At 41.9% G+C, this 27752-nt stretch overlaps 1 protein-coding gene across 1 annotated transcript in view; it reads left to right on the top strand.

Moving 5' to 3' along the window:
- nbas (NBAS subunit of NRZ tethering complex) overlaps positions 1 to 27752 on the top strand; it is a 140302-nt gene that overhangs the window by 48677 nt on the left and 63873 nt on the right. The window contains exons 32-41 of the mRNA XM_018696080.2: positions 1883 to 1995; positions 4385 to 4498; positions 8020 to 8133; positions 10895 to 11052; positions 11820 to 11903; positions 13879 to 14055; positions 14709 to 14822; positions 16003 to 16126; positions 21718 to 21794; positions 22609 to 22746. Coding sequence (XP_018551596.1) covers positions 1883 to 1995; positions 4385 to 4498; positions 8020 to 8133; positions 10895 to 11052; positions 11820 to 11903; positions 13879 to 14055; positions 14709 to 14822; positions 16003 to 16126; positions 21718 to 21794; positions 22609 to 22746 — 1213 coding nt within the window. The remainder of the gene's footprint in view (positions 1 to 1882; positions 1996 to 4384; positions 4499 to 8019; positions 8134 to 10894; positions 11053 to 11819; positions 11904 to 13878; positions 14056 to 14708; positions 14823 to 16002; positions 16127 to 21717; positions 21795 to 22608; positions 22747 to 27752) is intronic.

Below are 27752 nucleotides of genomic sequence, written 5' to 3'. Positions count from 1 at the left end.
TGAGAAAGAGATTCCAACAACCATTATGTAGAAAAAAAAAATGGAATGAAGTCAGAAATAAACCCAAAAGGGATGATTTGTTCTGTTGCTGGTTGTCTCTCTGGTATTTTAGAAAGCTCGTCTTGCAAGACCTTGAGTAGGAGATAGCTGGAGCGGAAACAACACATAGATGAAGAAAGAGAAAGGAAAAACTAAAGGGTGATTGCGTCAGTATACAGTGCTGCTCAGTGTACTGGTGTACAGCTTGGTTTTGTGTTTCCTTTGCAAATGTTAACTTGTGTAACGTGTGTTTAAGAGAGAGTTGCTATCTGCAAATTACAGAGCAAGTGTTTCAAAGCACTGTGTGACTCAAATAGAATTTTTCACCATCGTTTATTTCTAGGGCCTTCTCCCCTCACAAACACACACATGCTTGCAGACCCTTCACAGCAGGAGTACATAATCAACATGCCCTCTTTCTGTCTCTCATTTGCCCATCCACAGCCCTTTCCTCTCCTCTCATTTGCCAGGACAAACCTCTTGTTCCTGGCAAGAACACCAGCCATGCTCAGAGAGTGGGAAGCTGAGTGTTTTTCAGAATGTGTGTACTCTATTTAAGAATATGAAGTCTGGTTTTACGACGCATGGTTTGGATTTCTCTAATTACGCTGATATTGACACTTCCCCTTCTCTGTTCACTCACTGTGAGGGTTGAAGAAAGCTGTGGGTCAGTGTGTGTTTCTTCCTTGAATATGCATCTCAAGGACAAGTTCTCCTCTCCACTCCATTGATGCTGACGTCAGAGGTCCTCTTTAAGCTGCTGTTTTATTTTGGATTTATGTCTTTTGAAAATTAATCATTCAGTTTTTTTCTCCTCTTCTCTCAGTCTCTGCTGTATTTTGCTTTGCTGTATAATTGTGTGATGAAAAACAAGAAAATGAGTGTATAGTTGCATTTTAAAGAGACACACACGCACATTCAGTGTACTTTTACACATGCTAAGTGATGTGCTACATAATCCTATTAAGGGTAATGAGCGTGGATTGTGTTGCAAGAGAAAACACCCCCTGTTGTCGATCTGTCAGATTAGTCTAGACTTTGCAAATAAATCCATTCGAGTAGTGGCACTACGTCCCTGGTCTGATGTTCAAACTTGACAAACTTCACAGACATGATAGACTAAATTTTACTGCAACTTCTGTACCAACAGAAGCAAAACTCATTTTCTCCTTCCTACACAGTTTGTCAAGCAGTGAGTTTAGTTACTCCTCCTTTGCAACCATTTTCAGCAGTACTATCAGATTAAATCTGTTAAAATCAAAAATGACCTTCAGTGCCACCACTGAACTGTAATGGCAATGCAATGGCCATGGTTTGATTTTTGGGTTTATTCACTTTTTGGTAGAAAGTTTTATGAGAAGGTCAATACTGCTCTCATATCTTTCCATTTAATATGAGGCTTTAGCAGCATCTGTTTAGCTTAGCGTGGGCTTAATGCTATAGTTTTTGTATGTTTATATATAAATATAATATATATAATATAATAATATAAAAAATAATATATATATAAATAAATATAATAGATATATTGATTAGTGAGCTTTAGTAGGTGGATTTTGTTTCCTTCAGACAGGGTCAGGATATCAAGTTTCCCTTATGCTAAGCTAAGCTAACTGAGTGCTAGCTGTAGTCCTATTTTTAAAGAACAATGTGAGAGTATGGTATCAATCTTCTCATCTAACTTTCCACAGCAAACTGGATAAGCGTATTTCCGAAAATGTCAAACTAGACTTCCTCTTCTGGATCCCATGTGGTCATGTGATTGGTTACCTCTGGGACAGATGAATAAAGCTGATTGGTAGTCATTGGTGCCCCGTTTTTAACTGGGTGTTGTCTTCACCAGGACATGTCTTCAGCTGATCACGGACTGTCCTCCGACCATCCAGGAGGAACTGGACCTCATCAACGCCCTCAGCCAACTGGAAGACTTCAGCGTCAGCATCCTCCCACTGCAAGGTAGAGAGAAATGTTTATATGTGTGTCTGGGAAGAAGGAAATTTGATTAGTTAACCACAAGTGTGTTTATATTTATGAATTTGTTGTCTGTGCAGTCAAGTGCTTTTAATTTAAACTCAAGACATGTAGAGGATGTAAGGATGCCACCCCGCGCGTCCTTCATCCATACACCATCCAACCTGTCTCCCTCCCTGCTGTCAGTTCCTCCAAACCTCCATATGTCACCTCGTGTTGCCACTATATCTAAATATATGGTTATTTATGGATCAACTGTTGAGCAAACAACATCTGCCTGATGGCCTAATTAGGATTGAAGTGTTTGGTCTCTGCATGTGTGCGCTCTCCTACGTACACACACTCACACTTGTCCTTTTTTATATTTTTGCTCCATCTGTAAACCTGACCAATCAGCATTCACCTCCACGCTCTATCTTTCTTTCTCTTCTGGCTCGGTACCCTACCGACATGGCTCTCTTTTAAAGGAAACTGTGGAGCCAGAATGAACCAGCTTGGCCCCTCTTTGCCTCACCTCTGAACCAAGGTGTTGTTTGCCCCCAAGGCCTCCGCAACCACCCCCCTCTTTTGCCCTCATCAAACTGAGCTGCCAGCATAAAACTGCTGTGACAGAGAGAGCCATAAACCGCCGCCTCTCTCTGTCTCCTTCTTTCTGTCCTTTCTCTCTTTGCCTCACTTATCCCTCACTTATTTTTTTCCCCGCTTCTTCTTTGCTCCCTTATTCTCATTCCTCTCTCCTCACTCCCTGCTGTCCACTTGTATTATTTTTTTACCACCCACTTATTCCTACCTGTGAGGCAAAGTGAGAAAAGGAGAAAGTTTAGGAAGAAGGTGAAAGGAGGAAGGGAAAAAAAACAAGAACAGAAAAGAAACATAAAAAGAAAGGCTAAAAGAAAAGTTGTTTCGGTAAAAGAAAAACTCTCCAATTATTACTTTCCTGTGCTGTATGGGTTTTGTATCAGTGATTATTGTCTAAAACCTTCTTCTAGTGCTCAGGGCCAGACTTTCTCCACAGCTCTGTATTGCCTGTGGTGCTCTTGTACTATTTATTTGCACTGACCCAAGGACTCACGCACACAAACTGTACACACACACAGACAAATACACATTATTTTTCTTTTTCACAAAAGTAAAAGCCCCATCCCACACACTGGGTTCGCATACACTCTCAGATAAACACGCACAAGTATGAAGTGAAAGGATTTGAGCATAGATAATCCATCTTAGGCTGTCTCCTGCAGCCCTCCTACAGAGCCTAAGGCAATGCTTCATAGACACCACCCTCCCCAGAATTCCCTCTAGGCCTCGCCCAAAGTGATGCCAAGCCATAAAGATCCTCAGTGGGGTGCAGCGAAAGCACAGAGGCCTGCGGAGGCACTAAACATGCTATTTCTCAGGTTTTCATCGCAATCATAGAAAAATATGGAAATTGATTTTTGGGAGTTTTTATTTCTTGAACTCAAATTATGAGAAAAGTTTGAAACCTGTCTAAAAAAGTCTCTGCCATCCTGTGAACTGGGAGGAACTAATATGGTCTGATATGTGCTGAACTGATATGCTCCTAAGTAATCACTGCTGTAGAGAGGGTTTGGTTTAATTTATAGTCATAGAAATGCGATGGAAAAAATTAAAGACATCTCTCAGTATAATGTAACACAGTTCAACGGCACCGCAAACTGCAGCCTTCAAAATAAGCATAATGCTGAATCAGCACCTCTCTAAAGCAACTATAATTATCATAAAGGTTCAATTCATCCCAGAGTCATCCAACAAAATTGTTGCACTTTTTAAAGGATTACAGGTAACAAAGTAGCTTGGTCGACATTATTATAATTATGATATGAATTAATTATAACATTGTTATTTTGTAATTCATCATATTCATATTCAGTGGTTGAGAATTAGTTGAGAATTTTTGCTATTTTTGCTTAAAAAACAACTTAAAAACATGAATTGATGTGTAACAATAGTTCTGATTAATTGATGTAAATGATTTATCAATTAATCTTTGCAGTTTATTTTTTAATTTATGATAATCAAATTCCCACATACATTTACCACTCAAAAATTTGTTCACTTATAGTTACTGTCACTGTCAGTTTTGATTAAAAAGTTTATATTTCAAATATAAAATATCCTAATAATAAATAAATTCATATGAATGCCAAAATTATCTTGTGCCTTCTAGTTTTAATGTAATATGGTTATGCTATCATCATGCCAAAGTTTGTGTTAAGATGCACTTTCATGCACTGTACAGACTTGTATTATTTTCTTGACTTATTTGTACATCAAGTGTATGTAGATTGAATACAGTATTTAGCGCAACATGTCTGACACCCCTCCCCCTGTGCCTTGATTGTCTCCTTCCCAGTGCGCCTGCGATCAGACCGTCTGTCTCTCATAGAGGAGTGCATCGCCCACTGCTCTACAGCCTACAAGCAATCCACCACTCTGCTGAGCCTGGCCTCACTTCTCCGAGTGGCAGGTACCTAAAAGACACATGGTCACACACTTGCTTTCATTTGCTGACACCGCTGACCTGATCATGTCATTATTGTCCCTTTCCTTTCTTTTTTACCCATTATATCATGTTGAAAATGTGTCTGAGGTTAACATTCAATGAACGCAGGCTCTTCTCTTCTCCCGTGGCAGTGTCATGACAAAGCTCGTGAGATTAAGTGAGAAAGGACCGCCCACACGAGGCAGATATACCCCAGCATGCGTGGGTACTTAAAACGAGTGCACTGACAGTTCTCACTACAAGAGGGAAATTCATCTTCATGAGCAGTGTTGCAGCTTGCGAGCAAAAATCCATACTAAAGCATTCACACACACACACACACACACACACACACACACACACAAGACGTGAAGGAGCTGGTTTCTTTCCCCAGACACACTACTTTGTGTAAACCCTTTTTCTATGCTCAAGTTTCATGTAGTTTTGACAGTCGGGGACAGGTTCAGTGCGAGGCCAGTGAGTCGTTTCCATACACCAGGATTAGCAGCTTAAATAAATGGATAGATGTTGTTTCTGAATGGCAGTCGATTCATAGATACTGGCTCTGTTGTTGACTCTTTCATCCTGTAGTCAGTTTAGCCTCTGTTCAGAGAAGATGTTGTGGTGTTTGAGACTTGTGTAGTTCTGGGGCTTTGTTATATCTAGAATCCAGCCAGTTTTTGGCCTTTTTGAAGCTCTGTTTATTGCCCCATGCATGCTTTAGAAAATCACAGATAAAAGTATTGAACCTCCAGCATCTTATAATGCTGACATGCTGGTAAGGGGCATTCAACTTGGCACGATTTCTTAAAAAGAGGATTTTGTTATTTTGATTTTTTTCTCTCATCTGACATCTCTGTGTCGACCTCATGTTTGGATTTTACAGCAAATGTCTGCGAGATAGAATTGTGTCAAGGAAGGAATAAAAATAGGAAGATCTAACAGTGAAACTGGACCTAAAGACAGACTTCAATGCGAGTCATTTGCATAACCTGGCAAGTATTTGACTATGCAGAGTATGTAGAGGGAAAGGTGAAATCAAACATTTGTTGGGTTAATTCTCAGTGCACTTTGGAACCACTTACACTTAATAGGACTCAGCTCTTGAAGCAACATCCTACACAGTCAGAAACCTTGCCAGGAAAGCCTCTGATGAGCCTCATCTACATCATACTTTTAGTAAACAGATTTCATTTCTTTAAGCAAAATATTACTGTCTTTAGGAGTTGCCATGAGTACAGACTCTTGATGTTTACAGTCGGTCTCCTTGTGATAATTCCAAATGTAATTTTCCTTTTTTTAATTTCTTTTACTTAAGTTTTTGGTGAGCTCTCATAACTCCCACTTGGGATTACAAACTGCAGAACTGTATCACAGTGAGCAGTAAACACAGCAAAATGCGAGTAGCGCATGAGCAGTGCAAAAAGTTTGGATTTGGTCCACAGCAGGACAGTGTGCCCACCACACTGCAAAAACATCGCTCGAAGAACATAACGAAGAGCCCAAAATGTTGACCTGGCCGCCAAACTCACCAGATCCCAATCTGACCAAGCATCTGTGGGATGCACCGGAACAAGCCAAATCCATGGAGGCCCCACCACCCAACCCACAGAATCTGCTGCCAAAGTCCAAGTGACATACACCACAGGACACACCAAAAAGTCTGGTATCCATGCCCCAAAGAGTCAGAGCTGTTTTGTCAGCACATGGGGGACCTACCCAAAATTAGCCAGGTGGTTTTAATGTTGGGGCTGATAAGTGTATATGCCCATATTGTCAACCCCCAGCCCAACCTTCCCAACACTACCAATGTAAACTGACAACTTGAGGGAAAGACCAAGATGTCATCCTGTTACTTCTTGTCCTCCAAAATGACACAAGTATTTCTGTTTGTCTGTCTGCTATCTTTCCTCTCTTCAAGGATACGAGACAGACTCTTATATGTCTGTCTGTCGCTCCGTTGCCTTCCCCTCTCTCCTGTCCTCTTAAGTCGTAGCTCATTCTGTCTTTCCCTCTCTGAGACCTGTCACCAGCTTGAAGGAAACCTTCCAACCGGCCTTGTGGCATTTTCTGCGTCTGAGCTGCTCGCATTCAGTCAGCAGGCAGCTCTCACTGTGTGGTTTCGGAAAAAAAGCGGCAGAGGGAGATGAGAGGAGGAATAAACAAATTTTTAAATAAATAAATGCAGGGGGGAGGCTTTTGAAGGGCGCATAGCTCCAGGGCTCTGTGGTGAATATTTAATGCAGGTATCACCAGCACGCCGGTTAAAAACCCTAAGGCTTTAGTTCCTGCCTCGGTCTACAGAAATGCTCCGTAAATCATTCAGTCTTATGGGGAACGGGTAAGAAAAAACTTGTTTTTGTCTGAATGAATCAATAATTATGATATTCCAAATGAGACTTAAATTGTGCTGACTTCGAAAGGAACCTGGTGATGATGCACTAAAGAGCCTCAGGAGATCATGTGTAGTAAGTTTATTAACTTGAGTGTTTTCTATTTCTTGTTTTTCTGGCATTTCTCACCTTTTCATTCCACCCTTTGATTGGCCTATCAAGGACAGGTAAAGGCCGTCTGATTTAGATCTGCTCGAAAATTGGAGGATGTCTTGATAAAAGCATTCGGTCTAAAAGAACACGGGGTGAACGAAGGTGTGCTAACAAAAAAAAAAAAAAACAACAACAAAACATTCTCTATATTGAGGTCTTGACAGCTTTTGAAGACACCCTTTCACCAGTCACCCTGAAAATATTTGACCAACACCTCTTTGCCCCTCACCGTAAACACTGCATTTCTGTCTATCACTCTATCACTCACACACACGCAGACCAATCCAGTGCCATCACATTCCTTCATCTCAACCACCGTTCTTTCATCTTCAGTGTACAGGTTTATTCAGAAGTCCTGTTTCTGCCCATGCCTCTTTTGATCACCCTGTCCTCTCCTCTTTGTTTATTGAGCTTACGCAGCGATCAAAGGCTGTCCGGAGCCGCCACATGAATGTTAACACCACAACCAAATCCCACCAACACTAAGATATCAAATTGAGATTTATTCCTGTTTAGCGAGACAGCAAGATGGTATGTTTTAATATTTCATACTCCCTCTTTGAGATGAACAGACACGGCAATAACCTCATTTATACTAGACACCGATTAATGTGTAGTCTCGGGCTTGGTCTGTGGTGCAGCTAATGCATTTAGACATCCTGACGCTCCAACTTTGGGCCTATGGGTGTGTGGGGGTGTGTGTGGGAGAGAGAGAGAGTGTTGAAAGTGTCAGATTGAGATTTAATAAGAGCTTTATTAAACCAGATGTTATACGTGATATGCAGGATTATGAGATTTGCTCTGCTAGCTGTGACATGTTGACATTTCACAAGGTTAAAAAAATACAGTAAAAAAAAAAGGAAAAAAAGCATACATTCTCATGTTTGTGTGTTGCATCTCTCCAGTGTTGATGTCTGCTTAAATGAATATCTATGTCTGCGTGCTTGTGTATGTGTCTAGGAGATGATGAGGCCACAAGGAAAGGCCAAGTGCTGACCCTGCTGGCGGAGCAAGCTCTCCAGTGTCTGGACTTTAAGGCCTCTTACATCCACTGTCAGGACCTCATGGCTGCAGGTAGGTACAGTAGACGACGCTGGGAAACTGTAATGGTATGCAGCAAGGTGGTTGACGGAGGTATCGCAAAGTGCAATGAAGCTTGTAGAGAAGTAAATGTGACCACTGTCGTGTGACTCAGTCATAACATTACATGAGGGAATCGCTTCCTCCAACTGCCAAAGTTATTTGAATTTTTATATAAGCCAACTGCGCCCTCCTCATGTTAAGACGAGCTCCACCAGAGTCAGTGTCATAAAAGTGGTATTTTTCAGAAAATGGTTACACACCCTGTTTTGCTGTTTACCTTGGTTAGCTCTCTTTTAACAGTGAACTAGCCACAGTGTCATGACCTTGGTTGAAAGAAGTGATGGAGTCAATCGATTGCCACGGGCTCCCAGACCTGAAAATGCCAAAGTGCCTTGTGGGAGTTCCCCACTGACAAATCCTTTACTTTACTGTCATCTACTTGCATACTGTGCGAGCGCAGCACAATCAGATTTCAGCTACACTTAAATAATCAAGATAGTTTTCATTTTATTTAACATATTTTCCTTAGTATTAAATTCCCATTTAATATTTAGAGTCCTCAACAAAACAGCGTGTGTATGTGGTGTGTATGGGTGTTTGTGGATTTTGTGGTGTGTGTGTGTGTTGGAGAGGTTTTCCTCTGCCTTCTTGCCAAGAGTTAGATGAGAACACAGATGCCACTCTCATGACTGTCCCTCCCTTATACAAGAAGCTACAGCCAGGATGGTAGTTGACAGGGAAACAGCTAAAGTGGCTCACTCCACACTCCTACCTTAAAAACGCAGTAATAAGCAGGGTGTATCTTGGGTGTATAAAAAAAAGAAAATACTGCCAGGAGTCTTGTTGTCATCGTGACCAGGGAACAAGCAGTGATTCCAGAGGTCACTGAGACTTAGGATGGAAGGAGCTACTGCTACAGCTAACAGCTAAAAGCACTTGTTTATTTTATCATATCTGTTTGTGTGTGGATTAAACAAACAAGATACTTTTTGTTAATTTGTGTAACTGTCCACCTGCTGCCACTCTTTATGCTTAGCTAAGCTAATCGAACCCTGGCTCTAGCTCAGTAGTTAATGCAGACATGAGAGAGGTGTTGCTCTTCTCATCTAACTCTTGGCAAGAAAACCAATGAGCGTAGTTTTCCAGAATGTCGAGCTGTTCCTTTAAACAATCTCCCAGTATAGTCTAATTGTCTAAACCACTTATTTGGAAGTGAAACCCAAAAGTAAATCCAGCGAAAATGTCAGTTATAATGGTTGATTACATTTCAGATTTCTTTTGTGTGCCCCTGTATTTCCTGGTCAAAGGTGAGATGCCAATGGCACCAAATAAATGGTTTAGATAATAAGGGTAAAGTGGTAATTGGACATTTTTGAAAAGTCTCTCCGTCAAACCTGGCTGCCTCATCCATTATTAGCTGCGTCTACAGGAGCCCCAGAAGTCAGAAGTAATTAAATTGAAATCACAACTGACAGGAATGATGGCCAGAACTGCAGAGGTGGAAATGATTTAGCTTTTGTTTAAAAATAAAAGGAAAATTGAGCACTGCCTGTGATTTACTTTCAACCAGCACGACATACAGAAATGACAGAGATAAACTGAAACCGTATAACACACCTGAGAATAAATGTCACTGGGTGTTTTTGGCTGCGGTAAAGGTGAAAATCCCAAATGTACCAGCGATTATCAGAGCTGGTGGGAGCTGCAGAGTGATTGTGCTCTTTGATGTTGGAGTCTGTAATGGTTTTTCTTGTGGTCTCAGACACTTGGAAATTACCTGCTTTGGGTGATTTTGTCTCTGTTCCTGCAGAAGAACAATAATAAGGAGTGTGATATCACAATAATATTCCAATCTATTCAGACTTCTCCTCAGACTTTCCCTTTAGGGATTTCAAAGTGGCCACCAAGATAATAATATTTTCGTCTGACCCCGTTTTCATGTCACGCCACAGAAAAAAAAAAATTAAAGTGAATAGAATTTCACTGAGTCTTCTCACAGCACCGAGTAACCGGAGACAGTGTGGACGAGAAAAAGGTGTCGGGGAGAAAGAGAAGGTGTAATCAGATAAGCACCACTGTTCTCTGTCGGAGAACGCAGTGGGAATAATTGAATCTGTTTGTAAGAATGAAGTCAGGGCGGCGTGTTGGTTTTTGACTGTGATGAAGCTGGAACAAATGTAGCACAGTTATTACAATGCGTCGGGCTGATATTTTTCTTCAAGGGGAAACGAGTTGCAGACTTAAATATGTATTAATATCCCAAGGGCTTGGAAGGTTACACTTTATTGTATTGTGTCGTATCTCAGCAGTATTTTCTTTGCATTTTTGTTCCTCAAATTCTTAGATTCCATACAGTAAGATTGCATGTTTTAATTTGTTTGTCATTATATGTTGATAGGCCTTGGTCTTTTATCTGGCAGGATTCAGGGTGGATTAGCACAAATGGAAGGACACTGTTAGAGATGAAAGCTACTTCTGCTCAGCTATATTGAATGATATGTTTGTGTGAGATGAGTGTGTATGATGTGTTTATACTGTATTTAACAATTTAGCCTCATGTGTTGTATCACTTTCTCTTGCTGCGTGAGGTGTTTTTTTTTTTTTTTTTTTTTTTAATTGCTGTTATCTCCTGCTCTCATTTTCACTTTAATTCAAAGCCTCCACCCCATCCCCCTCCCCATTCGCCTGTCTTGCCCAACTTCACTTCACTTTACCTCTCCCTCTTGTTTACCTCCATCTGTTTTTCGTCTAGGTTACAGCCAAGCGTGGGAGGTGTGCAGCCTGCTCGGTCAGTGCGAGGGCTATGGAGACCTGGAGGCCCGGCAGGAGCTTTTAGCCTTCTCTCTCACCCATTGTCCCCCAGACAACATCCATGGCCTCCTGGCTGCCTCCAGTGACCTGCAAACTCAGGTTAGTGCTGTACCTTCCAATAGGGTTTGATGAATATGGCTTGCCCAGCAGGACAGTGCTCCCACTACACAACAAAAACTGCTCAGAAATATCTCGAGGAACACAATAAAGAGCCCAAGATGTAAACCTGGCCTCCCAACTCCCTAGACCCCATCTGATCCAGTATTTGTGGGATGGGTTGGAACATGTCAGATCCATGAGGGCCTCTCCTCACAACCCACAGGACCCAAAGGATCCGTTGTCAGTGTCCCAGTGCCAGACAACACAAGACACCCCCACAGGTCCTGCATCCATGCACTGATGGGTCAGAGCTGTTTTGGTGGCATGAAGGGGACTTGGCCAATATTAGGCAGGCCTCACAGATGCTGGGTCAGTTTAGGATCTGGGGAGTTTGGAGGCCAGGTCAACAACTTGGGCTGGCTGCTGTGGGAGGTCCCTGCCGTTGGAGAGTGTTGTTGCCATGGGGGTGTGTGTGCTTGATCTGCAATGATGTTTGGGTGGATGGTACATGTCAAAGTAACATCCAGATGAATGTCAGGACCCAAGGTTTCCCTGCAGAACATTGTGTTGTAATAAAACGATTAATGTAAATCACCTCTGTCAGTGGTCTTAGTGTTGTGGCTGATCTGTGTACAAATCACTTGTAACCCCACTTCAATTTAACCATTTAAGCAGCCAGATTGTTTGGCTGGAACAACAGGTTGTATAAGAAAACAACAAATCCACACTTCTTGTTTTCCCTCTTCCTCCCTCTCTCTGTCCTGCAGGTGTTGTACCAGGCAGTTAACTATCAAATGGAGCCTGTTAACACAGAGAGTGGACGAGAGGCTGACGAGACGGACTCTGTGAAGGTTTGTGTGTGTTACCCCTCATATGTACATATATATGTTTCTTTCTGTGCGTTGATGTACATCTACTCTTTGCCTGAGCTGTCTGTTTCACTCCTCCTGTGTGGGTGTGTCTCTGTCCTTTTGTTGGGTTTGTGTGCTTTTCCTATTGCTCCATATTTGATGAGGTGTAAATCTAGTGTTAAGGTTGCTCTGCTCCCTTGGTTTATTTATGCCTCCCCTTCTCCTCCCCTTCAGCACCGCCAGCTTTATGATGCCTTGAGTGGGTGTTAATGTTTCATGACTTTCATTGCATCCCCTTTGTGTGCAGATGGGTGCTCATTTGAAGCTGTCTGTTGTCATTTTATTGTTGTATTGATGGCCCTACTCGCCCTACTCTTCAACAGTATATATTTAAGCCTTCTAGATGTGTGATGTGTGTGTGTGAGCACTCTGGAGGTGTATTTATTTATGTGTGTACGTATGGGTGTGTGTCTTTCTTTTCTTTTTTTTTTTTTTTTTTACAAACATCTTGAATGTATGCGTGTTTAGGCTCCTTTCATTCCCTGACCCTCAATCCCCTGCCGAATAAAGTATTGATGAAAGGCACTAAACGATTTGGCCACAGTCCAGTGACCCTCTAAATGTGGTTTTAAAATCCTTTTCAATTGTGCAGTAAACAACATATCATGGAAATTAGTGGTGTGCTTTCAAAAACACTCCAAGAATCCAATTCCTAGCTTAGTGCACCATTTATTTTTTTGTTCATTTCAAACATTAGAAAAGTTTTCTATTTGTGAAAAAGGTATCTTTATTGGTTCTTTAGTTCTCATTATTATCACAACGGCTTAACAATATAGATAAATATTGATTTTACTTTTTTTTTTACTTGTATCCATCTTTGCTTTAGAGGATTAGTTTGACATTTTTCGAAATATGCTTAATTGCTTTCTTAATCAAAACCACTTTAATGTCTGTGCCTTTAAATATGAACAGCCAGCGGAACCAGCCTGGCTCAATCCAAAAGTCTAAAAATCTACCTATGAGCACCTCTGAAGCTTTCTAGTTGATATATTATATGTTGTTTGTTTAATCTGTACAAAAGCGAAATTAAAAAATATATACATTTTCTGTTTAATGTCAGTTATTTGCCAGACTGTCTCGTGCTGTGGCGAGTCACTGTCAGGCAACCAGTGGCGATTGGAAGAACTAGCTCATAACCTAACCTCAGCCGTAATGATTAGAGGTGCTGGTAGCCAGATTTAGCTATTGTTGGACAGAGTCAGGCTAATTGTTTTCCCTTGTTTCCAGTCCTAGTATTAAGTTAAGCTAAGTGGCTGCTGGCTGTAGCCTTATACTTTACAGACAGATAAATGATAAAAAAGTATCCATCCTCTCATCAAAGTCTACACCAGAAAACATGTAAGGCGAAATGTAGAACTTTTGCTTTCGGAAATGAGTTCTTGTATTTTCAAGGTGTTTGGGTCAAAGAGGAAAAATTACAGACCTTCTTTGTGTAATGAATCTGTCTCTACAACATGGAGGAGTCCTTTGCCTGTGTGATACTCTTAATGTCTTTCACACAGGGCTGGGAGGGCTTTGTTTGTGTACTGCGTAGGGGAATTACAGCTTCCACCATTCAGGCAGCACAAACTGTCAAACACACAGAGCCCTGCATGTATTAAAGTGCACCTCTCAAGAAGCCAATAAAAGACAGAACACAACCATGTCTAATACCACACTGAGTCCTCCACTCAAAATTTGCTCTTTGGTCTAATATAATGATAGAGATAGTGATCAGAAAACTCCTCTGATGATGCTTTTCATTTGCAAAAAGGAAGTGTTCAGAGGACCCTCTAGTACTAATTCAGGATAAATTCAAGTTGTAAAGACTTCTATGGTGGTTGCTACTGCAGAGACAACAGACTGACGCATTAGAATAACATGGCTGTCATATTTTTTGTCTATCCTGTCAACGCTGTCACCTGCTTGGCCTTAGGCCTCTGCTCCCACTGTGGGCTCCCCTGTGGGGACAGCGGGGGACCTGCTGCACAGGACTACAGCTAAGACCATGGAAGTGCTGACCACTACAGGACTGACCACCAAGGCTGTGCTGACCGCAGTTAGTGACCACCGCTGGTGGAAAGAATCACTCAACTACCTCCGACCGCTGCAAGTAAGAACCCTCTAACGGTCTTTTTTTTTAAATTTATGTGATCGGTGGTGAAGCTGACAACAATTTTCCACTTCAGGGACAATAAAGTTTCTAACTAACTAACTTGTGGGTTTAAATGTGTGTGGTTTTTGTGTGTTGTATTGACGTGTGTGTTTATGAATGCATAACCAGCAGTGTGCTGTAAAAGGCACCATCAAGCCACCAACAATAAAAGCGCAATTTCCTAGATGTATTTGTTTTAATGCTTGTTTTTAAACCCCACTGGCCCCTGGGCTGCACAGTGTATGCGCACAGTGTATGTCTGCCGGTGCCCTCATATCTCACACACTCTTGCTCACAGACTTCATAGTCTTCATCCAAAAACAACCAATCAAGAGCTCATCTCTTGCATAATTAATTGGCCTGCCTGTTGAATATTTCAATATCTGGTGGTTTGCCGGCGGCTGGACTGGCTTGGTGGTCGCCGGGGCGGAGATTGATGGCGTCTCTGGTCTTGGCAGTCTTGTGTGGTGGTGGTGGGGGCATAGGGGAAGAGTGGTCACAAGTTTCTAAGGAGAGAGAAAAACTGAGAGGATGTGAGCTGTGGGACAGAGAGAGATGACAGTGCTGTGGGCATGTTGTGAAAGTTTAATGATGTTTTGATGGCTCCGCAGGTTCACGGCTCAGGAGCCACTAGTCAGAAAGGGGCGTGTGAGAACTCCAACCTGGAGCGTCAAGGCTGTAGCCCCTTTTATCAGGAACTCATTGAGGATCCCTATGTAGACCTGGTGAGTGGCTTTCAGACCAGTGTGGCTCATGGCTCATTATTTTTTCTTCCTTTTACATTTCTGTTGTCCTTAATTCTCCTCTCTTACCTCAGGCCACCTGCTTAAATTATAGCAAAAATGCCTGAGTAGGTTTATGACTTAAGGCATTTAATTAGATTTTTTTTCTCCTATGACTTATAAATTCCTCCAAAACAGTGTTGAGACCAAATGAATATTGATCTCAGTAAGTAATTTTAATGCTTAAAGGAATTGGGAACAGTACTCTCCAGAAAAAGAAGGATAAACTTAAGACTGATGGTGTGGTAGCGACTGAAATTAGCGATGTGGTAAAAGATATAAAACACTACAGTAGAGATACTGTATGTACTGGATGGAGGTGGAGATCATAAAAAATCCAAAAGAAAAGAATGTTGACAGAAGGAGTTATGGAAGTAGAAAAGAACAAAAGTAAGAAAAGGAGTAGTTTGACCTTTATGCCTAGAAAATGGTCGCCCCGGGCTACGACTGGGCTTTTTACTCTGAGACACAAATCATGTGGATAGCTAAAAGAGTGGACGCGAGGGGAAACAGAGAAGGCCGATACATCTCCTCTCATGACATTTTAATAGGCCTCTCCAAATCCTTTCCTGCGCTCCATCTCCAGCGTCCATCCGTCTTCCATCATCCGTCTACCAATAATGGCTCCCAACGTCCATCTGTCTATGAGCCGGCTGATCAATGGGATTGGTTTTTACCTTTAACAGTTTCAATGAAGGAAGTGGGGTGGGAGGAGAGGCTGATTGAGAGAGAGAGAGAGAGAGAGAGAGAGGAGAGACAAATGCAACAAGACAGAGAGATGGATAGAGCAAGAGTGGTAAAGATAGACAGGAAACATTCTGTGTTAAAGCGATAGCTCTGAGGACAGCCAGAGCGCAAACATCATTGTTCACCTCTCAGACACTTGAGAAATTACTTGCAGTACAAGAATCCTGTAAATGAATTATCAAAAGGGCCTAGTGTTGAAAAGCGAAGTTCATTTGTTTACTCCGTCTCTCATCAGTCTGACTCTATGGGAATTAAGTTGCTCAGTCACCTTAATCACATCACCCTGTGTCATTTTCTGATCTGCTCTCCCCACTGTGGGGGATTCCTTCAGTGTATGTGTTTTATATCTCTTTCTCTTCTCTGTTTGTTCCTGTAGAGTCAAGATGTGTATTCCTCTTACAAAGACGTGCCTCAGGAGAACTTTGCTGAGGTTTTGCTGAGGACTGGCAAACTGGCTGAGGCCAAAACTGAAGGAAAAACCCTGTTTCCTGCTACAGAGGGTAAGCAGAGAAGGCCTACGGATGCGACACACAGTTACACACACATGCACTCTGATATGGATGGAGAAAGTCTAGTGTGTCCTTTTTCTTGATGGAAAAGAATTGACATGAAGCCACCCTGTTATTCTGGGCGGACTAAGCCTGATGTTCAGTTTGAGACACCGTCTTGCAGTTTTAGTAGCTCCACAGTCCGATCTCCCACATGGCTCCGGTCAAAAAATCTGTTATAAATTGTAGTGAGCTTGTTTTCACAACTATTTGAATAGTATTTTACATTTTGTTGCTGAAGCAGTCTTGACTGAGACTGTGGTGTGATGGAAATAAAACTGAACTTTTGCAGCTGAACACACAGACCATATTGTCTGCCATCTGCAGCTCCATATTTTTCTTTTTTTCCCTCATGCTTTCCATTAGTAGTACAATCACACAAAGTAACACTGACTTTCTCATTGTTGTGAACGTTTTTAAGGGCTAATCACATGGTTTAAATTAACTTTGCTGAAATTGTCGACGGGCAAAACTGGGTTTACATTCAGCGTGAGCACCAACATTGTTTTGAGGAAATAAGCTCTTAAATAAACATCATAATCTCCCAGGCGGCTGTAATATAAAGTCTCCCTGCTATTTCACGCAATTGTCCAATCAGCCAATCATGTGACAGCAGTGCAGCGCAGAACATCGAGCAGATACAGGTCAGGAGCTTCAGATCATGTTCACATTAAACATCAGAGTGGGGAAAACATGATCTCAGTGGCATGATTGTTGATGCCTGATGGGCTGGTTTGAGTATTTCTGAAAGTGCTGATTCTTACACACACACACACCACTCTCTAGAGTTTATTCAGAATGGTGCTAAAAGCAAAACGAGCGACAGTTCTGCTGAGACAGAGACATCCTGTTGATGAGAAAGGTCAGAGGAGAACGGCCAGACTGGTTTGAGCTGAGAGAAAGGCTAAGGTAACTTAGATAATTCTTTGCAACTGTAGTGAGCAGAAAGCATCTCAGAATGAGCAACGAGTCAAACTGTGAGATGGATGGGCTACAGCAGCAGAAGACCACGTCAGGTTTCCACTCCTGTCAGTCAAGGCCAAAAGTCTTGGGTCGCCTCAAACTGGTTTGATGAACATGACAGTGAGTTCAGTGTACTTCAATGACCTCCCCAGTCGCATGACATGAATCCAATAGAGCACCTTTGAGATGTGGTAGAACGGGAGATTGGCAGCATGAATGTGCAGCTGACAAATCTGCAGGAATGATGTGATGCAGTCATGTCAACATGGATCAGAATCTCAAAGGGATGTTTCCAACATCTTGTGGAATCCCTGCCACAAAGAACTGCGGTTGTTTTCAGAGCAAATGTATTAGTGGGGTGTTCCCAATGTAGTGCTCCATGAGTGTAGTGTGAATACTGCTATTTTGCGTTCATTTGAGTTAATTTGCCAACCTCTCACAGGTTGCTTTTATTCTTTCTTCTGTGAATCAGAAAATACTTACTAAGTGTTTCAGATAGAGTGAGTGAGAACTGTTTAACTCAAGCTGTTTCTCAGTTCTTTGTCTTGAAGTGAAGTTGTGGTATTGGCAGAAAGCGCAGTGTGCTTCACTCCCCACCCCCACCCTCACCCTGCCCTCTCCTCTCTTCATTCATCTAGCCGGGGAGCCCCTATGCAGTGGACCAGGGGACAACTTGGGAAGAATAGTCTCATACTGATTAATTAATGTATCACCACGTATCCCGCGGCAACAGTAAATAATGACGTGTCACCGACGCCATGCCAGAGAGATAGCATCAAGTCAAAACATCAAGGCCACGCTGCGTGATGGATCACAGCGGCTCGCTAAAAATCAATGCCACTACAAAAATAAAGAGCAAACGTATGTGTGTGTGTGTGTGCATGTGTGTGTTTGAATACTGATATGTGGACGTTGAAGAATGCACGGTGCAACACTTTGACCGTGGAGCATTAATGCATAGATATGCACACACACACGCACACATCTTGCTCTCACACACATAAACACATTCACACACATTCCACCAAATCCAAGCTCTCTCTCTCTCTCTCTTTCTCTCTCTCTCTCTCTCCCTCTCCTCTCCTCCTCCCTCCCTCTCTGTGCTGCTGTCATTCAAATGAATCTCCCTCTTCTTAAAAGTCACCTTCCCTTCGGAGTTGCCACGGAGTGCGACGTGTTGAGAAAGAGAAAAGCCAGTCTGGACGGCACTGCGTCCGATAACAACCTTCGATTAATGACTCCCGTATCAGCCCTGCCACGCCGGCCATCCTCAAAAACAGACTAGAAGATGGCCTTTAAGAAAATAAATACATTGATTTTTTTTTTTCACCTGCCCCAGATAAGGTGGAAGGTAATTAATGATGACACGCGTGGAAAGTAACTCAATGGGATTGAGCTGAGTGAGGTGCAGACACGAGATCTCGGTGTGCATGGAGAGCTGCTATTGGCCATACGTTGACCAGGCCATAATCAGTTGTTTTTCACACTGCCGACACAGGTGAAATAGTAATAAGTCACTGTCTCACCATCCTGCTAACAATGTGCCCGATTTAGCTGACACAGGAACCAGGAGTCTGTGTGTGATTGTGTGTGTATGGACACAAAACACACCCACATGTCTCATGCACCCACTTCTCTACGTGGTGTCTCTTTATCACTCCCACTGTTTTCCTCCCTCTCTCTCTCTCTCTCTCACACACACACACAAGCAGAAATACTGTATGCTTTTAAGTCAGGGTTATCTATTCTATGTCTGCATGTGTGTGTTTACCCCTCTGGTAATTCCTGTCCCGATGGTATCAGTAGCTTTAGAGAGGCGTGTAATCAGCTCATTCTGAGGTGTAGCTCATTGAAACCCGGGGGGTAAGAGAGGAGGGGAGGGTAGAAAAAAATGAGAAAAGGCGGAGGGTGGGCACTCCGCTTAAGAGAGCTGTTAGAGCTCTTTAAACTGGTGCATCTCTCCACCCCTGCGCATGCACATACACACGCTGAACCTCCAAAGTATATGTGTCAGGTGTTGGCCCGTGTGCGCACATATGCATATTAGCGTGCAATTTTGTTCTACAGTGTGTATGTCTCTCCCTTTGCCCCCGCCTCTGTCTCTCTCTCTCCCAGTGTCCATGCTCTACTTTTCTCTGTCTGTTCCATTTTGTCTCAGGCTCTTATCACCAACTCAGGCTTTTGTTCTCCTTGGGTCTGAGACTACAAAGTGATTCTGTCTGCCTCTGCTTCTCTCTGCTCTCTCCCACTGCTTCCTCAGAGTGAGTGAGTGAGTGATTAACGATGGGAGCCTGTGTGTTTACAGCGTTTGGTGATTCCTCTAGTAAATCTACGTATTTTCAGTCGTAATGGTACGAGTGTGGTTGTGTGTGCATCCTTGTGTTTGACTGACGTAGCCTCAAGGCTGACGGTATTTGCAATAAAAGTCCATCCCTGTGCCCAAAGTCCTGTCGACTCCAAATCCCATCAGCCTTAGAGGCACTGCAAAACCACGGGCTGTGTCCCAATTCCATACCACACACTAATTCTTAACAAGATTTGAGAATATTGTGCTCACTTCTGAAAAGTGACAGGTATACTCAGATCAGCCTGTGTGATTTTTAAACTTGTGCTGTCGATGTACACTGTCATCCCACAATGCTTTGCACAAAATAAATGGTGCAGCTTCTCACAGCTGCAGAACATTAAAAGCTAATTTCAGACAGTGGTGACACAGCATGAAAAGATGTTTTGGATGTTTGGCAAAAACATTTTTCTTTCTCTGTGAGATTTAATTGGCAGCAGCATTACGAAGTTGCAGTTTGATTCATGTCTGTTGGTGGCCTTTTTGCATAATATCCTGGTTGTACAAAATGATTAAGTGCATTAATTTCTTGTTTACAAACCATAAAAATAGTAAGTTATGGCAGTAAATATAGAGTTGGACAAAACAATCCCTACTTTAAGTCGACTTAATAGCTTCTTTTGGAGCTTTCAACAGTATCACATGGTTTCCCTTAGCAGATGGAGTTTGCCCATTTGTCAAGGAGATGGAGTTTTTTTCACCAATGATTATCTAGAAGTTATTTTCTTGGTTAATCAATTGATTGTTTGGTCTGTTAAAGGTCAGCAAATAGTGAAAAACTCTTATCAAGAGTTCCCAGATCCCAATGTGACATCTCTGTTTTGTTCTACCAGTGTTTCACACTGGTGTTAAGAGTAACAAAAACAACAAAATATTCTCATTTGAGAGGGTGGAACCAGCTTATTTTTTGCCTCTGAATAGTAAGACCTTGAGTTTTTTGAGTCAACTATTTCCAAGATTAAGAATCAACTGTAAATCTTCTTAATATATACTGATCAGCCACAACATTAAAACCACCTGTCTAATGTTGATGGTCTCCTTCATTCCACCAAAACAGCTCTGACTCTTTGGGGCATGAACATGGGACCTCTGGGGGTGTCCTGTGGTGTCTGGCACCGGGACATTGGCAGCAGATCCTTTGGGTCCTGTGGGCTGTGGGATGGGGCTTCTAAGGAATTTGGCTTGTTCCAAAGCATCCCACAGATGCTCAGTCAGTGTTTGGGGGCCTTCTGAGTGCCTTGGGCTTTTTGTCGTGTTCCTCAAGCTGTTTCTGAGCAGTTTCTGTGGTGTGCTGGGCACATTGTCTTGGTGGCCACTGCCATTGGGGAGTTCTGTTGTCATGCAGGGATGTGCTTGGTCTACAACAATATTTAGGTGGGTGGTACGTCTCAAAGTACCATCCAGATGAATCTCACAAGCCAAAATTTTGTAGCAGAACATTGTATTGTAACGAGATAATCAAATATTCTTTTCACCTAAACTGGATACGGTTAGTATACGTTATGGAGTTGAGACACAGCCATGAATTGAACCCTTCAGTCAGAAAGTGCCTATTCCCAGCCGGGCTGACAAGCTCAGCCAAATCACTGATTCCAACAGACAAGTCCAAACCAGCTATCAAGAGATCATTTTTGATTCTTATAATCAAACTCCTCTTCCTATCTTTGCTGTCGATAGATATGCGTAGGCTAATTTTGCATTCAGGGAATTCAACTTTAAAGTGCACTTAGATGATGTTTGGGCTCATCTGGAGAGCACTTATTAGAAGTGGGCATGTACTTACTCTTTGAATAATAAATACTCTGTGCTAGAAACCCTACACATACACATGTGCACGCATGCACACACGCACACACACACACACACATACATGCACAACCCACTTTTGTACACAACATATGCAAACACACGCACATAGACATGCACACAATAGCCCAGAGAGGAGATGGACAGAATCCCAGAACTTGGGGGGGTTGGTGGGTGGGTTTTAATGACGCTTCTTGACTTTGTCTGCTCCCCTTTTCTTCTCGTCTCCCTCTATTTTTACCTTCCCTCTCTTTTGTCTGGCCCGCAGAGAGGTATATTCTGACAGGCGCTGTCGTCTGTATTCAGCAAACGTGGGATGAGAGTTGTCCAAGAGGGGAGTGTTGGTTGTTAATCCTCAGTGCTTCAGTTTAAGTCTTTTCTTCCCCTCTCTCTCTCTCTCTCTCTCTCACCATCCCTCCATCCTTTATAGTTTTGCTGCAGCTGGCCAACGATGCATTTCCCAGGGACATGATGCTGGCTCTGTCCTACTTACTGGCCCTGCCTCAGGTAGGTGGACACACAGTTTCACACACACACACACACACACACACACACACACACACACATACACACACACGCACGCACACACAGCTTTATTTTAGACACACATACAGACAGACTCTGGTCCCAGTAACAGTGTGGCTGTGATTGTATTTTAGTGAGTTTCTGACAAATGGCTGAGTGAATCCATGTCCTCTATTGATCTCTATTGTTGACAGTTTGGTTCATCAATGTGTCAAAATCAAAGTTGCACTTAAAGGACGCTAACATGACGTTGTTAATCATACAATACATGTCACTTTCCATTCCTTGTCAACTGTCCGAATAACAGTCTGATACTCTGATAGCCAAGAAAATGAAAACACGAGACTGAAAGAAAACTACTGCAAACAGCAGTATATTGTGTTCCAGTGGAGGTAGTGAAATCCCTCATGAGTCTTAACACTTGCTGCATCACCAGTGACACTTAACTGCTGGAGTGGATATTCTATAGATACATCCCGCAGAGCTTGTTAGCTCCAATCGGATTAAAATGACGTTAATGACAAATTGACTGACGGTGTGGGATCTGCGTGGGTTGATGCAGCACCACGGGGACAGATTTTTTTCTTAAACCAGTGATTTATAAAATGTTGAACTTGTGATTTTTCATCATCATTTTCTTGTGGACTTTTTGGAATTACAGGGAAACAAGGGTATTCAGTGCATTTGTTACATTTTTCTCTCTTGCAGCCAGCATAAAGTGTATATTTAAAATGTCATAATGACAATGCTGGATCTCTTGTACTTTCTTCTCATGTTTGTCCATCCATACATGCAGGTATTGGATGCCAACAGGTGTTTTGAGAAACAGTGTCACTCCGCCTTGTCGCTCCAGCTGGCAGCCTACTACTACTCCCTGCAGATCTACTCCCACCTCAAACCCTGCTTCAAGGACAAGAACCATACTCTCTACCAGGTTAGCATGGAATACCAGCTCTGTGTGTCAGGGAGTGTGTGTGGTTGAGTAAATGGAGGTTTGGGTATTATGCTGATTGTGCCATCCTTCTCGTAGTTGACATGAATAGTAGTTGGTAAAAATCTTTAATTCTCTATATATTATGCTTTTCAAAATACCAAAACCAACACACATATAGAGAGAGATATAGAGAGAAAGAGATAAATATGACCAGAACATCCTAAAAATAAGAACAAGAAGAACATCATAAAAATCAAAAGTTTAAAGCTGTGGCTTCAATAGCAGACCCAAACACACTGAACTGTTTTGAGCATATTGGTTTATGAAGAAGTTTCTTTAAACCTAAGAGGCTCGGCTCAACTTTTAGCAGAACATTTTCCAGCTGGGACCAGCAGCACCACAGCAAAACGCTGCATCATTCATGGTTCAAGTCCGTTACAGGGTTGCAGGAGAAACTAGCTGAGCGAAACCAGGCAGGACGGCGCATATGTCTTTTGACAAGATCGCAGTGGTAACAGTAGGCTGAACTGTACATCCTTTTAGTGGTAAAAGTGCAATATGTACGTTTTTGCTATCACTACATAGCCAGTGTTAGCATTAACAGCTGTTTACTTACTAAGGGCTTCAGCAGAACTTTCTTCTTCTTCTTTTTCTTCTAGACTGGCAAGTAAACGGTTGTTAATGCTAATGCTGGCTATGCAGTGATTGCAAAGTAAAATACATATAGCAAGTTTAAATAATGTCTCATCAGAAAACATTTTTCATATCTGACTCTGTCTGGCTGGCTCTTAGACTTTGGATTATATGAAATTTGAAAGTGTGTCAGTTGCAAATTAAATGTATTTAATGTATGTAATTTTAAAGCTGTTTTTAGGCTGTTTAAGTTACATTTTGAAAAAATAAGCTAGAACAAGTAATCAGAGCATACGAGTTAGAGGAAGAAGAAGAGGATAGTGGCGGCAGGAAAATAAAGAGAAGAAATGGCTCTGACCTTTTCCTTGAGTGGACTGCGACTCTCATGGGTTTTAGTCCAGGTGGAAAGAGGGGAGTTAAAATGTTGAAATAAAAGAACAGAAGAGGGAAAGAGGTCAGCAGAAGAAGTGGTTAAGTGTGTCCCAGTTGACATTCAAGGTCAGGATTGTGCACAAAAAGACACGCTGTAGTTATACTCAACACTACACACACACACACATGCTCATCCCCACACACTGACACATCGCATCCTACTGGCAGAAATCACTGAATATATGTACCTTGCAATATATACAGCTTTTTCTCCTCTGCTCTACACCTTGGCAGTTGTACCTTCATTTTTATCTCATTCCGTCTTTTTCTTTTTTATCTGTCATTTCCTTCTTTCTGAGTTTTTTTTTCTTTCTTTTTAGTGGGTTCGACCAGAGTGAGTGCTTGTTATCGTTGTGTTCCAGGTCTTGCCTTCACTCAGCTCTTAATGATGACTTAGTGGCAACTTTTGCTCTAAAACTGATAGAAGCAAGACGGAAGAAAACCTTTCAACCCTGGATTTTTTTTTCTTCTCTCCTCCACTTTGTCCCTCTCTTTCCTCATTTTTTCCTCTGTCAGTTAAGTTTAAAGAATTGCCTTGTGGGCATGACAGTTGTGTTTTTGAGTGTGTCTGTGCTACTTCTTTCTGTCTACATTGTGTTGTTCTTTCTGTCATCCCCCCTCCCTCTTTCTACGCTCTGTTTAGTGTCTTTTCCCCCCCTATAGGCCTGTCTCGCTCTTGTTGAATCTCGGGCCTCGTCGTCCACAATGCTATCTTGACTGTGCATGCTCTATACATTTCTCTTGTGCTTTCTTTAGCTCTCTTGCTCCTTCTTATCTTCTAAGGGTACACATTGTACAGCATGTGATATTTCATTTCAGATATGTGTGACAGGGTATCTGAACTTTACATGTGTGCTTCCTTTGCATTGCAAATGAAAATAGCAGGAGAAAAATGTGTTGTTTTTATATGTTTGTGTGTGTGTGTGTGTGTGTGTGTGTGTATATGCTGTCTTGTTTGCATGCATGCATGCATTTTGTGTGTGTGTTTAACTGCAGACTAACATGTCCGTGTGCACCAGAGTGTTAGATCAGTTTTCGAGTGACAGTGGGTGGTGTGTGTCTGTGTGTGCCGTGGTGTGCCAAGCTGTCTCCGAGTGTTTCCCACTCTCCACTTGAATAGCAGTAACACTGTGTCTCAATAACTCTCACGCGCTTTCAATTCTCTTGTCACTATCACATAATTTCATACCCAAGCAGTAAGACAGCAAACACTCGAGCCACTGAAGTCATTCAGTTGCAAATAGGAACAGAACTCTCTGAGGGTTTTCTCGAGGTGTTTGATGTGTTTTTAAAGCTTCAATCAACATCCTGTTTCCTCACTGTTTTGTAGATATAAAGGTTTTGGAACCGAGGCTGCCTGCAAAGAGAACTTTGAAACTGAAGGGTGAAGGAAACAGTTAATTAAATTGAATTAACTTTATTTTCAGGCCGTGTTATATAGTAGGAAAACTTAAGATTAAAAAAATCAAAAACGGCTGTCACATAAAACGCATATAACATACAATAACAGTCACAATAAGCACACCCCACACATATATTCATAAATGTCACATATATAAAACTCATCATTGCTCACTCCTGCATGATAGCTACATCTCATTATTACTTTTTGGCAGGATTTACCACTGCATCAATTATACTGTTAAATAACTAATCAGCACACACACTTTTAGATAAGATTTCTTATCACCTCTTGACTCTAAAACCTCACCATATGCAATAACATCCTCATAGCATCACCATAAATGTAACACCATAAATGAGCAGTACCCAGGGGAATACAGCTGAACAATCGGATCCTCATATTAGTCGGGCACATGTGAAGTGTGTTTACAGGCCAGGGTGTAGTTTAAACATCCAGTTCTGTCATTTTACAGAGGCTCTGTTGTCTGCTGAAAGTTTTAAAGGTGTAATTACTCCATAAATTCCATTAAAAATAATAAATGGAGTGGTCTGTTGAGTAAAGTTGTAACTTTGCAGGTGGGGTAACAGGAAATGTTGTCTTGACCCCCGATCTCATTTGTTTACTGCAGTTACCATAATGGATCTCAGCTAAACTGGCATCAATATACTGATGTGTAAAATGCACCATGTAGCACATTAGTTAACTCGCACCCTATTGATCCCTGTGGAGTAATTTGCCCTCTGTTTTTGACGCATCCTGCTGTAACTATTTAGCAGCAGTGGGCAGCCACAGCACAGCCCAGGGACCAATTCATGTTTTGAGGCCAGTACTTTGGCCAAGGGTAGATGCAGGAGAAAGACAGAGTACCTAACTCAACGGTGAAATTACTTCCCAAACTCTTCATAGTAAATATCAGTAACAATTTACAGACCGACTTTGTGGCTCATCTTTGACCTGCTATACTTGCTGTAGTTGCAATGAGGGATTATTACTGATGCTAAGTGTTGGACTTTGTTAGGGCAAGATACTGGCATTAACTGTTATGAGTACAGTGTTGTAACGGCCAAAATAACTGGAATTTTTCCTGTCCTCACCTCTCACCTCCCTGATTCACCTCAAAACCTGTGAGCACCGTGTGTTTACCTTTAAAACCAGTGGTCCCAGAGTCACTAATATTTCTCATCTTTCACATTATTACATTGATGTATTAGTCTGAAGGTGCTGCAGTCACTCTGGTCTGCCATCATGTACTATCTGTTAATGCTGCAGCTTTTTTAATCAAGGGAGCTCTAGAGCCATTTCTGTTCCAATTTTACAATAGTACTTTTAAATACTAGGAGTGATACTGCAGAGGCCGACAACATACAGCCCTCTGCTTTTTGAAGATTTTGTTGCCCGCCATTGACTTTGAAGGTCTTTAACTGTTATTCTCCCATCCGATTGCCACCTCGTAGGCATGACGGAGTAGCACCCGGCTCACAGACACGGAGGCTGGGTTTCCATTATTCCCTGAAGCATAATGAGCCGATTTCCACTCTCTCACGCTGGAAGTTTTCATTATACCAGCTAAAGTGCTCGTTTGCGAGATAGAGGCGCTCTTTACCGTAATTGTTCTGCCGGTGGTGTTTACACGATATTGCACAATAGCCCATGTTTATGTAAGTGTTAAGGTCTGTTTACCTGTGTTTGTCAGTGTTTTAATTTGTACATTTTTTTTTCCTTGATTGTGTGTGTGTGAGTATGCTTGTCTTTAGCATAATTGTAGCTGTGAATGTGCAGCCACTGTGCAGCAATGTGCTGAGTAAAGAGATTGAGATTTTTCTGTCAACCATTTATCTTACCCCTGCAGTCAAGTATTGATCATTCACACTTGTGGTACACACACACATACACACGCACACGTACATTTTAAAGTATACACAATTGCTCTATAGACACACAAAGCATGACTACATGAATTTATTGTGCAGAAAATCTGCTTAGCTCACTGAATATCTCATTACCACACTTAGCTTTATAATAAAAGACAACAAATCATTGTTAGATGCTTTAACTGCAATTCCTATACTCAGATGGAGTCAGTGATTTGGAAAGAATATTGCTACCTTTATTAAGAATAAACGTTTATTTTTTATTCTACCTGACTGCACTCAAGACGTGTGGACAGAGCGTTAAGTTTTTCAGACTGCAGAAAAATAAATCACAAAGTTTACCAAAGCACTCAGTTGGCAGAAATTGTATTACAAGTAAAGATAAAAGCGTTTTCCTAATAGCAGCGAGATTACTTGATAAAACAGCACTTTGCTTACATCTAGTGACATTCTACATTGCCTGCGGTCATTGCAGATGCTTTTCAGTTCAGGGCCACAACAGGATTCATGCTGCTGGGTATGAGAGCTGACCTTGGAAGTGCCGGACCAATGCACCAGCTCCCTGTTGTTGAATTGACTGGAATAATGAGTTAGACTGAATGACTTCCCCATCATAGAAAACAGCAGACATTCAATGACTTAGTTTTCCTCTTTTTGTACAAATT

The sequence above is a fragment of the Lates calcarifer genome, linkage group LG7_1, assembly GCF_001640805.2.
Source record: "Lates calcarifer isolate ASB-BC8 linkage group LG7_1, TLL_Latcal_v3, whole genome shotgun sequence".
Taxonomy (NCBI): domain Eukaryota; kingdom Metazoa; phylum Chordata; class Actinopteri; family Centropomidae; genus Lates; species Lates calcarifer.
Note: the sequence above shows the minus strand (reverse complement) of the source record. Positions and strands in the feature narration are given on the sequence as shown.